The sequence below is a fragment of the Falco rusticolus genome, chromosome 7 (genome assembly GCF_015220075.1).
Source record: "Falco rusticolus isolate bFalRus1 chromosome 7, bFalRus1.pri, whole genome shotgun sequence".
In the NCBI taxonomy this organism is placed as follows: Eukaryota; Metazoa; Chordata; class Aves; order Falconiformes; family Falconidae; genus Falco; species Falco rusticolus.
In genome coordinates, this window is record NC_051193.1 from 40,926,768 (window position 1) to 40,942,025 (window position 15,258).

General features: G+C 34.8%; 1 protein-coding gene across 5 annotated transcripts in view; it reads left to right on the forward strand.

Annotated features, from left to right (window-relative positions):
* DICER1 (dicer 1, ribonuclease III) overlaps nt 1-15,258 on the forward strand; it is a 66,762-nt gene that overhangs the window by 14,897 nt on the left and 36,607 nt on the right. For 4 of the 5 annotated variants that reach the window (XM_037393461.1, XM_037393462.1, XM_037393459.1 and 1 more), the window contains 6 exons: nt 3,180-3,245; nt 4,129-4,229; nt 11,339-11,531; nt 12,484-12,646; nt 13,086-13,216; nt 14,368-14,502. In XM_037393461.1, the coding sequence (XP_037249358.1) occupies nt 11,388-11,531; nt 12,484-12,646; nt 13,086-13,216; nt 14,368-14,502 (573 nt within the window). In that variant the 5' untranslated portion in view covers nt 3,180-3,245; nt 4,129-4,229; nt 11,339-11,387. The remainder of the gene's footprint in view (nt 1-3,179; nt 3,246-4,128; nt 4,230-11,338; nt 11,532-12,483; nt 12,647-13,085; nt 13,217-14,367; nt 14,503-15,258) is intronic. The other variant, XM_037393463.1, reaches the window with a different exon arrangement.

Here is a 15,258-nt window from a genome sequence, read left to right on the forward strand (position 1 = left end):
TAATGGGATTGAAATCCCCACATGAGGTTATATTCATGGGGCAGCTGCTGCTTTTGCTTTTCATAAGCAAGAATAATTGATGCTTTGGAATTGTACTTCCCTCACAGCTTGCTCCCGATTGGGGAAGAGAGAAATCCCTGTCCTGATGTCTGCTTAATTGCCTTCCTGTCAAAAGACATAGGTGCCTGAAAAGCTTGAATATAACCTTTAAATAAACTAAGTAATTACAAGTAAATAATTTGGTACCCAAGTAAAGGACTGAATGATAAATAAATTCACAGATACGGTCAGTTATCATTTCTTGTGATATTGATACAATAATAGTGTGGTTACCTATGTAAATTAGGATCTGTGAACTTAGCTATGGCTTTTCTGTGGCTTGGTTTTCAAGCAGCAAATTGGAAAAAAAAGTCAAATTGAATATTATGTGGAATAGCTCTAATTGCTGTTACATCCATTAAATGTGTTTCAGGGTGTTCTTACAGGGCAAATTTTTTATTTAGAGAGAGGTGTCCCAAGTGTAAATTTTTTCCTGACTTCCATGCAGAAGGCTTAATTCATTGGATGCTAAGAGTATTTTGGTTTGGAGTTAATCTGAGGCAGTAGTGAGTTTGAGCTGTGGCTTCTGACTAATTTTGTTGTTTGTACCATAATAAACCAAAGGAAAATACTTGTAATATAAGGTTGCTGGAATAACTACATGGAAGAGAAGGATGAGACCTGTTTTATAGTCTCACACACACACCTCCCAACATCTGTGACCAGCTGTAATTACAGAGAGGCAGGATGCCAGCCCAGATGGACTTTTTCCTTCCAATCGTAATGGTAGTTTTTACCTTACCCTTCTGATGCTGCAGGACTTTGGTTCATGCCGGAATTTGTTTGTATTTGCATGAAGAAACTTCATCTGAGCTTGAGTCCAATTGCATAGATGTTATTGCAAGATAAGAACTTCATTTTCAAGTTGCTAACTGTTTGAATAATGGTTTAATTAAATAATATCATTACTGGGATGGAGGGAATAGCTGTTTATTTTAAAACTGTAGAAGATGTTGAAGAGCAAGAATGTTGATAGTGTGTATTTTGGATTCAGCCTATTGCCTGTAGTGTGTCAGTAGTTTTTTTACTGTAAATTTCAGTCCTTTTTCTGCAATCTTAATAGCAACAATTAGGTGTCATATTACCATGATTATTTTAAAATACTGAATTACAAACCCAGGAAATAAAAACAAACTTGTTGATACATTCTTTTGTGTACTCTTTGATATATTTAGATACTTAATTTTTGTATTGGCAAATGTTTAAGTAGCAAATAGCAGAGATCCTTGAAGATCTTGGCTGAGATTTGTGGAAGTAACTAGTGGTTGCTTGCAGATTTCTAGAGCACTAGAGAGTTACAGAAGTGACTGGCATGTCATTTCTTGGATGCTTCTCTTGATGTCTTTATAGGAACTGATTTATTTTTTTTCTTTTCATGATGCTGCTTTATTCTTTCAGTATTTGATATGGTTGTGGTGTGTCTAGTTAAACACTCCAAATAGCTAGTTATATTGAAACTCTCACCTTCTACCTTTACATAAAATGGGTGAATGTTGACCTTTTAATAGAAACCTTAAAAAAAAACAAACACACCCACCAAAAAAACCTGTGGCATTACTGTTCAATGGAAGACATGTTAGAAATTAATTTTTAGCAATGTCAATGTCATTAACTTTTCCTTTTTGCCCCTCTTGCTTTCTTTTAACAAGATCCCCAGGCACTGTAGAGTAAAATTAGATCTATATATTGGGTTTTAATGTGGTAAAAAAAAATCTGACAGAATTGGACTCCAATGTTATAGTTAATAAATGGTGGAGGGGTTGGTTATGTTATTTGCTGTGGTAAACCCTAGCTGCGTCCATTGTTTGGCTGGGATGGTTGGCAAGCTGCAGATGCCTTTGGCCTGCAGACAGGAAGGATTGGCCGTCTACTGCAACAGGCTTTTGTCTAAGTGGGTGCACCAACACCATTTAGATGCTAATGTGATATAAGTCCACTGTTTTGTATGAGAACTTGACTGCATCTCAGGAATGTGGCCTGTCTGGTTGTATGTTGGCTTCGGCATTGAAAGAGCCTACTGTAATTCATGTCTGCCTATGGATTAAAGCTGCAATCTTCTGTTTTACCGCTTTGATGTGCCAAAGGAAATTGTTGGGGTTGGTGGAGAATTACATACTTTTTTGGCTCTCCCACATCTTGCCTACTGATCTGTGTGCCTTTTGTTTGCTATCTACAATTAGGGAATAAAGTAAATGTGCGATGTGAAGCCATATATGGCATTAGCTTTACTGACAAGAGTTGAACCTTTTTTTTTTTTTCCTGTTCTTGTTTGTTATATGGTGGGGTGACTAAATGCTCTATTGTTCCTTTCTGGTTTTCTTGCCAATATAAAGTGTATTTCTGCATTTTTACTGGAGATGTGACAGTTTTCAGCTGTTAGGGTATTTTCTGGTTCAATGGAATACATACTCTGTTTCATGTTTTAGGGGCAGTGAAAAAATGAATAACCTAGGCATAATAAGAACATATTACAGTAAATTTAAGTTAAACTTGCTGCATCTTAGCAGCAGTTTGCTGTATTCTGTGCAGAAAAGAAAAAAGGATATGTGTATGGTACAAACACAAATTTAAAACTTAGATCCTGGGAATAAAACTTTTGAACATGAATGCAGTACTGGTCGGATTTTCTCTGCTGTGCTACCTACATATTCTTGTTGTAAAAGAAAATAACTGTTTGATTATTTTGGTTTTTGGAAACACATACATTCTTTGAAGGTATTTGTGTGTTTTTTTAATGTGTTGAATGATAAGTTTGTTAAAGATTTCATTACTGTATTAGGTGAAACATGCATGGAGGGAGCATAGGGGAGGAAAACTATAAATCTAGTTTTATCTGCTACAGTAATTGCTAGCTGAGTCCAACAAAATATGCAAATACCTCCTGAGCACTTCAGGCTGATCTTTCAGAAACTGTGTGTGTTCCTAGCCAAAAAAGGACATATGATAACTAGATTTTGAAGGCCCATGTGCTGTTGCTACAGAGCTAAATATTAAAATGCAAGAAAGCAGACTACCACATGGCACAATTGATTTTTATGGCAGTTTATGTTAAAATGCTCTCTTTTTATATTGCCTTTTAGGTTACCTAGGGTGAAACAAAATTACAGGCTTGGAGACTCTGGAAAAGCTCAGCATCAGCATTTGAGGTAAAAATGAACATACTGAAGTAATCTTGGGAGTGTCCTCCTTGTTAACTTTATGCAACTGATTGGAGTAGAAATTTTCATCAAGTTCCATTTCGTATTTAAGTTTTCAGTATTGATTTTTTAAAAAAAATGACTTCAGAACTTCTCTCTTTAGATCTGGGAAAGCTCATACTTTAGATGAGTATATAATGTAATTTTTTTTTTAATTTAAAGCTTTGAGAACACTGTAGATCTGCTTAAATATGGTATTGGTTTAAGTTGTACTTTTATAGAATGGCTATATTTCCTAACTCCTAAATGCTAAATGGGTTTCTTATGCAAATCATCTTAATTGCACAGTATTATTACTTTTATTAAAAAACCCATATCTTAATGTACTTAGGAATAAGTGATTGTTGCTTTTTCATCAGTTTATTATTTGTGGCTTCAAATTTAAATAGTTTAAAGAAGTTTGAATTCTGATTATTTAAAATGTTTAACTCAAATAAAATGAAAATACATGTGCATGGAAGCCGTACAATTATACAGAACATAGTAAGATTATGTAGAACATAGTACTGTATTTCTCACATGAACCAGTTATTAATATTAATTACAATACCTGTAAATAGGATTTGGGAAGTATGCTTTCCTTGTACTTTTAAACTACCAAAAATTAACCTTTAAATCACACTTTTAAATTCTTATTTTTAAGACTAAACTAAAATAATTCATGGATGGACATAAGTAGTTCATTTTCTGTCAGGAAGTTACAGTCAGTGCAGGCTTGACACATTTAAATGTTTATAAGCAACTGAATTGCCACAATTGACCCTGCTGTTGTAGTTCCCTTTTCAAACTATTTTTTTAGTTGATAGGTTTTGTTGTTGTTCTTGTTTTTAAGAGCCGAAGCTTGCAAATTATGCGATTAATCTACAAGCTGATATCATGATGTCAAAATGCAGTTCAGGAAGCATAAACACAGAGACTGCGGAAATTAAAACGGTAAGACTATGCTGTGTAGTATGGGAGAAGCGGGTTTTTCTGTATCACTTCACTGTATTCTGCTATTTATGTTTAAAGCTTCTTCAGGACCACAGAGTAAAATAACTTACGTGTGTGAGGTTATAGAAATTTACTGTGAATTTCTTTGGAAAGAATAGTGAAAGTAGCTACTCTTTTTTTTTTTTTTTTTTTTTATGCGTACATGGTTAGATACAGCAATGGCATAAGCGGCATATGATTAGAAATACATTTAGTTTTTTAGAAGGGGGGGGTGTGTTTAAATATTGCTTGTGGATTTTATATTCAAATGTGGTTAAGTTGTTGAAATACAGTCAATTAGAAGAAAAACTGGGAAGAGAGGTGATATATGAAGTGTTGGAGTTAGAATTGAATTTATATGTTGTTCCAGGTACGAGATACAAAGTGAATGGTGAGGAAAGTAAATGACAGGTAAATTGTTAAGGCCTGAGTTTCAATAGTATGATTCAGTTTGAATTACAAGTTCAGCAAAACCAGGAAAAGAGGCTCTCTGATTAAGGCTGCATTGAAGAAAAAATGATACCTAAATTGATAACATAGGCAAGACAGAAATTTATCTAATGTCACTGGTCCTCACCTTGTCTTCTGTCTTAGGTGCCATACACTTCCTGATTAATCTTTTGTCCACTGTGTTAAGGAGGTGAAAGAGGAAGAACCTGCATAGCATCAGTTCAGCACCACTGATTAAGTAACTACATAGTTAGGCCTGTTGTACAGGGTCTTATACACATTGTGTTAAAAATTGAAACAGTTTGCGCCAGAATCTGGCTACATGGTCTGTATTTGTTAAAGGACAAGCATCCCCTTTCTAAACTTCTATTCTGAATGTCTCATGCACTGGTGTCACTATAGATATGCTAGAAAAAATGTGAAAACAAGTATCGGTTATTTCTGTACTGGTAAATGCCTTATAGCCCATGTATGTTATGTTGATATATAGTGGTATGTTAATAATGTATAGCAGCGTAACTGTTGGTGTGAACTGTGTCTTGCTGGCTCTGTTGGTAGAGCTAGACTAATTGCAACAAAGTGTTTATTAGGCTTTTGCTTCAAATCCAGGTTTGCTAATACTGATGACTGAACACTAGATGAGGGACTTAAGTGTTGTGCATTTTTCTGAGTCTTAAGTGTCATGTTGTATTCCTTTTCTCTCCTGTATACAGACATTTAGGAGGAGTCTGGCAGGAGTTCCAGCTTTTAACTCTTTATTGCTTGTAGAAATGCTTCAGAAGCAGGTCGTTCAAATGTAGAGCCTCAATGTAATCTTCATTTAATAAGCTCTTTAATGAAACTTCTGAAAAACAGAAAGCAGTCTTTGCTGCTCCGGTGTGCCTTGGTATGCTGTTAGGGACCGCTGTTCTGCTTGTGCTGTTAGACTGGCTCTGTATCAGAAGAATAGAACAAATAAAATACAGTTCAAGATGAGCATTGATAATAAATATTGATGATTGTGCTAGGGAAACCAGGGGAGCTGGTTCTTATAGAAATGCTCGTATTTGAGCTTTGTAAGCATTTATGCATTGTTTGCCCTTCCTGAAAGAGAACACATCTGAAATACGTTTTTTCCCCTCACCCCTGACTACTGTTAGGCAATGCATGTGGTGGAGGTCTTTCAAAGATAACAGATAAGGAGTGTCTTATGCAGCTGAATTGTATGTTAAAGATAGCATAATGTAAAAGAAATTTCTGATTCATGTTATTGAGTGATTATAGTTTGACAGTATTTCCTTACTTTAGCCCTTCTGGGCCAAATTATGTTGTTTAGAGACTGAGTTTTGAGTTGGGAGCAGAAATCTCAATGCTCAAAGTATCCTAGATAGCAGCTGCTGAATGAAGGGGAGGGAAAAAACCTTTCCCATGGAAGTGAGACTTTTTCACTTGTTTTTGAGATGTTTGAGTTTTTGGACCTTTTTTTCCAAATAACTTTTTTTAACTTCTCAGAGAACTGAAGTTACAGACAGGAATAGTATACACAAAATATGCTTTTTTAATGCTTTTGGACTTCTAAGGAAACGTCAAATCCTTTTAAAAAATATACTTTTAAAAGCAGGTATAGAAACCAGACATTGTAGGAATCTTGTATGTTTGCTTTCACTTGGGCAAAACCCATTCTTGCCACTGCGTAGGGAATGTAATTCTTATCATGTAGTGTAAGTAAAAGTCACTTTACTGCAGACTTCTGCAGTAGCTGGTGTGGAACATCATCAGTGAATATTTTATAAGCTAACATTTACATTAATTTTCTTCTCTGTATTTTATATTTGTAATTTTTTACTGTTTTTTATTTGGTCCACCATTACCCAAGTACGAATTTTCTGTTAGATCTTTCAGCAAGTTAATGTTTCGTGCCACACTCAGACGTAAAACTTGTTGTAAAGAACATGATATTCAGACTCTTTAGATGTTAGTGTAAGAGAATATTCAAGTAGCAAGAGTGTTTGTATTTTTTGTGTAGACTATGGTTTATTTACTTTAGAGTAAGTGGATTATTGTTTGGTTTTTTTCCCACCCCTGGAGGCCAATTTTTATTTTTTTTTTGGCTGATACTGACTGTATTTAGAGAATAAGTTAGACATTGCTGGACAAAGATGAAAACCTACAGCATTAGAAATAATTTGTGTATCATAAGGATTATATTGGCTACAGAATTACAAATCAGAATTAGTGAAAAAAAAACCAGATTAAACACATTGCGTATGGCAGTAATAAATTCTTGTGATTAATAGGAGATGTAGTTTTGCATTAACTTGGCATGAATATAACACATACTATGCACACAAATGGTGGTAAAAACCTGAAAATTTTATCAATTTTCAAAATAACTCAGTGGATAAAGGTGGAACATCTTAACAGATGTCTTTATTACTCACACTGGCTGAGAAGGACTAGGTTGGGGTTTTTTCAGCTTTGCTGTTAGCTAGTTTGTTAGCTATGTGCAGTTGACTTCTGTCCACAAATTCTGAACACATGTACTTGTATCTCAAGTGTTTTCAATTTGAAGCCTGTTCTTCAAGTAGATGTGTGTTTTCCCTTTTGATTTCTAGGTAGTCCTGTACTGCTTTTATTTTATTGAAGAACTTGATATTTTCCTTGCTGTTGAAATATAGACTTAGAATCATAAAATTACTTCATTATTCTGGCTTACTCCCATAATAACATTGACATTGATATTGTCAGATCTTATATACTTCCAATACAAATAATACAAATGAAGGCCGGGACTAGGAAACTTCAGCACAGCAGGGAGTAGCATTGATGGTTCAGGAGGGGAACTTTTATTTTTTTTTTACCTGAGTTAGCATACAGTAGGAGGGAATTTAAGCTTTTTCAAGTGTGTTGTGCCACATGCGAGCTTTACTGTTATTTTGCTAACTAATTGTGCAGAAAAATTCTCTTTTTTTTTTTTGTCAGATTGCAAGGTGATAGTGATGTGATTAACAGTGGCAGGCAATGCTGTTCTGCTTGTGCTTACTTTTCAAGTTCCAGTGTTCGTGTGCTTTTCCTTTGCACTTCAAAGGATATTTTTTTTTTTTGAGAATGCTTTTTGATCTCTGACATGATTGTACTTCAAGGCAGGTCTTTGCGAGGATACACAGAAACCGAAATTGTAGTTTAGAATATATGTTGTTTCACAGCTCTTCCAGATCAATCTGGAACCGTAAGTATAAATCCCCCTGTTTCTTGCAGTGGAGTAGCTAACCTAGTATCACTTTCATTAAGTGAGTAGCAAGGGAGGTAAGATTATTTGTGAATATTAGTTCCTATGTAAATAAAAAACAAGCAGCCTTCTAAACTAAGCTTGGATTTCTTTCCTTAATTCCCTCCTGGTAATGTGATACAGCTATTTTATGTTCCCAAAGTTGTATTTATGATTTGGAAAAGAAACACAAAATAGGTGGAATAGTAAACAAAGATGAGGCGTTGCTGGTCTAAAGTGATATATAAAACTGAAGTTGCTAGGCTTAGATGCAGGAATGAATGAGGAATTTGCTTTAGCTTTTACTGTACAAAATATTTGTGTTTTTTTCCTGGTCCCTTCCAGTCTTGAGCGATTACAGTGACACTGATGAGGTCTCAAACTAATAATGTTTCCATATGACTTGCTATATGTAAGTAGATAAGCATTCCTGAGACTATTTCAGTGAAATACTGTAAATGTGATAAAGACTTTTTGTTCTTCAAAGGATTTTTTTTGTGTGTGTGTTACCAACTAGTATGATACTCAATGGGATATAAGAAGAGAAGCTAGGTATATTGTTGGTGAGCTTAAGCTATAAGCTTGGGGAGATGGTTGAGTATGACGCTTTCTCAACGTTTTCTCCCTTCTCCCTGGCTCTCATACGCCTAAGCTGTCAGTTCATACAAAAGCTTCACTGAGGTTAGCAGTGCACAGTTTCCATGTGCTTTCTATCAGTGACTGGGGAAGATTGTGTATCGTGCTACTGTCATTGCCATGTGACTGATTTAATCTGATTAGTCACATACTGATTAATATCAGTACATTTGATATGCAGATGCTCATAGATCAGAATGTCAATGGTGATCATGTTTGCTACATGCAACTGTATAGTACATGCATCTTTCCTGCCATTTGTCTCCCAGAGATGTCGAGTCCCAGTGGAGGAACAGCCATGAAGCCACTAGTTCCAAAGAGGGAGTGAAGCATAATATCTTCCAGTTGTGCCAGATTTGAACACTCTAAAGTTACTAGTTGAATTGTTAGAACAGAACCTGTGTGTGCTTGTATGCTTTGTTTGAAATGTATAAAAACAGTTTAAAAATCTATAGGAGTGTTTTTGTATTACAGCTGACATGAATAACAATGTATTACTGATTTTATGATGTGTGTACACTAGGTTGTTTTCTATTTGCAGCTAAATAAAGCAACATCATATTGATCCATTTTATCTATTTAGATAATCTGAGAGACTCCGGCTGAAATTAGGTTATGTTACAGAACTGAAAAAGTAAATGAGAAGGTTTGCATGAGTTTGGAGACTCATTGAAAAGCAGCTGAGAGAAGAAATCAGATAAAGTGTCAAAAGCATTCTTTCGTATGCCCTGTGAAAATGTACATTCGTTCATCATTATTTTTTAAAAAAAATTTGAATACAACTTTTCTTTCTGGAGTCGTCTCTGCCCAACAGTTTCTGTGAAGCTCAAATTTAAATATCAGACAAGATTTTGGCAATATTAACACAGTTCTTTTAGTAAAGAAATACTGTTTTTGATGGAGGATGAAGTACACTTATTGCTGAGCCAAAGACCAAAAAGTTATGTTTACCCTCTTTCACTAAGTAGCATTTACTACTGCATGTTTTTATTCAAAAGAGAAATAATTCTTTATAATTGAACAGAACAGTGTTACTTCAACTTAACCACGCTGTCCTTCAGGATGCCCCCTACCTCTTTGGAAAAAAAAAAAAATGAGACAAAGCTTTATCTCTGACTACTTTATAGAAAGTGGCATTTCTTCTGCAAGAGGAGTGATAATCTAATTCAATATATTCAGTTCTCTTTATTTTGCAAGATATACCCGAGATGGAAAACCAGAGTGATCAGTTTGATCTCTCTTGTCAGAGCTTCCCATAGTTACTTAATATTAGTTAAAATATATATCGGTGTATAGACATGGCCTAAATTATAATTTTTAACTTAAAAATGTGAATATATGACAAAGAGCTACAATGTTATATTAGTTGAAGGCTATGGTAAAAAAGTTTCATCTTGGAACAGAAATAAATTATTATTTTTTTATCCTAAATTGTACTGCTTTATTTGTAATCTCTGAAAGCAATTATTTCTCATAACTATTAGTAATTAATGTTTTCTATTAGATACCGTATCATACTTTTCTCAGATTTTCTTCCTTAGTGCACATTTGCAAAACTTAACCAGCTTTCATTCATATAGAAAAGCAAGGACATTTCTATGCAATAGGGTGATAATTCGCTTTTCCTCATGTATTCCTAATGAATGATGAAATTTGAAAGCATTGTCAATTTTATGCATTTCTCATTTTGAGATTGATGATAACTGAATATAGCGCATCTAGGAATTTTGAGAACTAAAACTTGAAAATACTGTTTTATTGAAAAGGGTATGTATCTGATTTGAAGGAGGGGAAGTATGCAAGATTTCTTAGATTTGCTGCATTATGTTGTATTGTACTTCAGCAACATTTTTCTGTATTGTTAGGCTTTTATCTGTTTCCCTGGGCAAGGTGGAATTGATTATTATTTTTTTCTTCTAAATCGTAATCATTCCTGAGAGGTAGCAAATGTTTTTAAACCTCCTGCAGTGATGAGGACTTCATACCTTTAGTAGGAAAGTGTTTTCTAGTGCATAATTTTCATCAAGTTGAGAATGGATTGTTTGTTTATCAATTAGAATATATTTCTGGAAATTAGTGGTTAACCTGGTAAGTGTCCCTTTCTCCATTAGTCTTTATCAGGGTCATCAACAATTGTTTATAATACTTCAGCGAGTTCTTTAAACAGATAACCTTATCCGAATCTGTTGATTGGATAATGCTGAGGTTGTTTCTTGTGTAGTTCCTGTTCTTTCCCTGCTGATTAAAGTTCCTGGGGGGGTGGGGGTGTGTGTGTGTGCATGTAAAGCTTTTTTGAACTGGTCATAGTGACTTTTTGGTTGGAAAGAAAAATGGAAAATGTGATACTTATTTATGCATGTGGTCTGGAAAATCAATTTCTTTCCTGAAGTAAAGCTGAAACAACATTATTTTAAAAAAAAATTGTTCTTAAAGATATTTTACATGGGATTCTGTCAGAACATAAATGGAACTTTATATTCAAATGTATCTGCATAAATCCAAATGCCTAGAATGAACTTTGCCCCATAAAGTACAGCTCCTCTGAATTTTTTTGGTACTTTGATAAACATGTGTCTTTAAGTAGGAAAGTTGTAAATTTAAAATTAATGTTTTCTGCTGAAAACAGTATGAGATCTTATGGAAGTAAGATCAAGTGGTGTCTTTTTATTAGAATAAATTTTCTCTTTTTGCTTTTTATTGTGACTGTATCTAATACTGTTTCTTTTTCTTCCCATAGTAGGCTGTGCTGGAACAAAAATGCAATGAAAGAAACACTGGATGAATGAATGAAAAGCCCTGCTTTGCAATCCCTCAGCATGGCGGGACTGCAGCTCATGACCCCTGCTTCCTCCCCAATGGGTCCATTTTTTGGACTACCATGGCAACAAGAAGCAATTCATGATAACATTTACACACCAAGAAAATATCAGGTACTGGTGATAATACTAATGGATTTAATTGTACTTTTTTCTAACATTACTCTATTAACTTAATGGGGAAAAAGAGCCAGAGCAGCTGAAGAATGTGCAGTGTTGTATATAGTCTAGGCATGTTTGTCTCATGGCTCCACTTGTTGGGGGTTAATTGTGTCCCTTTTTCTTCAGCTTGGCTGTGTTCTACATTTGTAATATCCCCTATTCCTTCTTCTCAATTTGCTGTAATGAGCAGAAAAACTTTTAAGCTGAGTATTCTCCTGCTGCTCTCTGCAATACGCTGTTAGGGACAAATACAGTAAACACGACACTGTGCGTCTCAGTTGTATGCATACAATCATGTCTCCTTCCCCCCCTGACCTTCTGTCTTCTCCATAGTAAATCTTGATATTTTATTTTTTTGTTCACATACTGGTCAAAGCAGCTCGGAAATGTCAGAAACCCTATCGGGGCATTCTGATTTTCATTTTGTTAAGGAAGGTTATTTCTGAGCTCTAGAATTTCAGTTGTCTTTGCACTGCAGAGGTGCCTGAAAGCTAGCAGTTGATTAGTATAAGCTTGGATCACCTTGAGCTAATATACTTCCTTGTTTAGGTCAATTGATGTGTGCTAGACTTAAAAGCTCTAACATCCTTCTTCACACAATGTATCTAGCAACAGAATCATCTATTGAAAAGGTATAGTTAGAAATAGCTACTTAAAATAGCAGCAAATTGTGATACTAAAGGATTTTAGATTTAGAAGCCAGACTATATATAGTGTGTATTAATATTTTTTGAAAGACTGTGACAATATGTTGTTATGAAAGGTGTGTTAATTCTATGGCAGTGGAAAGATTTCTGGAGGTATTACTGATTTGTCTGTAGTTTATTTACCACTTGTGCCATTTTTTTGTCAGCTTTTTCACTGCATTGCAGCAAGTAAGGGCATTATTATTTTTTAAACCCAGGTTGAACTGCTTGAAGCAGCTTTGGATCATAATACAATAGTCTGCTTAAACACTGGCTCAGGGAAGACTTTTATTGCAGTACTACTCACTAAAGAGCTGTCCTATCAGATCAGGGGAGATTTCAACAAAAATGGAAAAAGAACTGTGTTCTTGGTCAACTCAGGTAAGGAGGAGAACGTACCGAGTTCCCACACAGGCTGTTAATATTTCTATGGAATATTCCTTAATAGAAGTTGCGTGAAAGCAAAGTTGGGAGAAACTTTTGCATAAAGTATTCAACAGCAAAGATGCTAAACTGATTATAGAATGTGATACCTTTCATGTTTTGCTTATAATCCATTTACTACAACCTGTTTATCCCTCTGACATCTGTTTCCTGGTTTAAAATTAAGACATTGAATCTGAAGTGCAATTTAGTTACCAGTCTGTTTCCTTGCTGTGGTTTTACATGGAGGCAGTTGCTGTGTACACATGATTTAACACTGGTCTAAGCTAAAGATCATGTTATAAAACATCATGCTAGGTAATATGACACACATCTTGAAAATTAATGTGTGAGAAGACCTTTATATAATTGAGGGTGTTTTTTATTTTTTCTTAAGCAAATCAAGTTGCTCAACAAGTGTCAGCTGTCAGGACACATTCAGATCTTAAAGTGGGAGAGTATTCAAGTTTAGAGATAACTGAATCATGGACAAAAGAGAAGTGGAGTCAGGAATTCTCCAAGCATCAGGTGATGTATTAAATATAAACTATAAATACAAGCAGAGTCTACAGTAAGTTAGGCTTGATCAGAAGTGACTTCTTCCAATTATACATTAACTTTTTTTTCTAACAGACATATTGGTAGTGTTTGTATATGAATTTTGAGGCAAAACATGAGTAGGAGTTCTCAGGCTGTTTTTAAAAGGTTGTATTTTTAATCCTTTGTTTTCAGTTCCTGACATGTTGTTCATGATGATGATGATTGCAGAAGACTTTTCAAGTGTGCATAGTGTACATTAAATACCATTGAAAAAAAATTTTAAATACCATGTACTAAAAAAGAGGATAAAATTGAATGTTTGCTGGGGATGCAGTACATTCTCTTGGGCATGCATTTTTTTTCTGCCTTTTTAGGTATACTATATCTGTGTAGTTCTTCCTTTAGATGTAAAATCATGAGCTTTAATGGTGTGGGGGTTTGGGGTTTGTTTTTTTTGTTTTGGGGTGTTTGGGTTTTGTTGGTTGGTTGGTTGGATTTTTTTCCATGCTGACCTAACTATGTTGCTGTAACGCAAATATTTGTAATTTCTGGCTTTTTTCACCAGTGTTTAATGGTCTGTGAAATAAGTCTGAGGAACTCTGACAAGTGAAATTGTTACTATACTTGGTGGAGTTCAAAGTTAGTGTAAAAAGAGTGCGTAACTTTATCAAGAAACTCAGCTTTTTATCTGTGATCATGTACAAAAAATGGGTTTTCCTTTAAAAAGAATTGTGATAACATCCTGCTTTTGTTATAGCTGCAGGTGGTTATGAGTTTATGAAGAGCTATCTTTCTTGCCAGAGACATGATGGGACATACAAAGGACACTAATTTGTAATGGATTTAATGACGCTTGTTCTGTGTAGTCTGGCTGATGTTGAGATCGTCTGTTTGTTGTATTCAGTTTTTTCTAGGGATGTGACCAGAGATACATACAAGATGTTCAGACAGATTACTTCCTCAAGTAGATAATGTTTTATTCTCCTTTTCCTTACGTGGTGTATGTAGATGAATAGGAGGCGATATCTGCTAATACTGTCTAGCAAGACCTGCAGAAGGCTTTCCTACTTCACCTTGACCTAAGACAGCTTGCACTTTTCTTATATTGACCCTTCTGGTTTTTTCCCCTTTCAATCTAGGTTCTGGTTATGACATGTCATGTTGCTTTGACTGTTTTGAGAAATGAGTATTTATCCCTGTCAAATATTAATCTTCTGGTGTTTGATGAGTGCCATCTTGCAATCCAGGATCACCCATACCGTGAAATTATGAAGGTGGGTTTCCATTGCATGAATATTTTAAGACTTGCTTGAGGAGGAGGAGTCAGGTGGTAGGGCTGGAGAAGTGGGAACCGTTCTAAAACAGCTTTTGCTACCAATGAAAAATATCAGTGGAATCTTATTTCAGCATATTCCAGGACTGTGAAATTACTGTAATCAGTTAAGACTTCAGTGATAGTATCAGATGAAAAAGTGTATTTACTGCATTTTCCAGAAGGGATTAAAGAAAAACCTGGCTAGAGAAGGTAAAGTTACGAAATTAGGGGAATTCACAAAATTCATTGATAAAATATTTGATTTTGGGAATGGGATGTACTAATCGGGTTTTATTATTTTTAAAATACTCATTTCTAAAGATGTTTGTAGGGCTCTTTCCAGGATGTTCTTAGGTCCATGTGGTATTTGGCTTATAAAGTATGAGAAATGTGTATAATAGAGGTCGTTCTGAAAGTCTCTTTCAAGTTTAAGCAGAACGTCTTAATTTATCAGATGATACTTTAGTTTTTACATGATGTGGAAGTATTAGGAGATGTGTATTATAAATGTAGCAAGGATATTCTGTGCAATGCTAACTAGTTATATTTTTCCATGTTGTAAATATTTACCTTTAAAGATAATTGCCATTAAATGTTAATCAATTTCTAGTTTAATCTCCAGTCAGTAGAACAGAAAAACCTCATTCAATGTATTGTTCCTTTTCCAAGACCTGCTATTGAAATGCTAGTTTCCAACTAAGCATCTAAGTTAGCA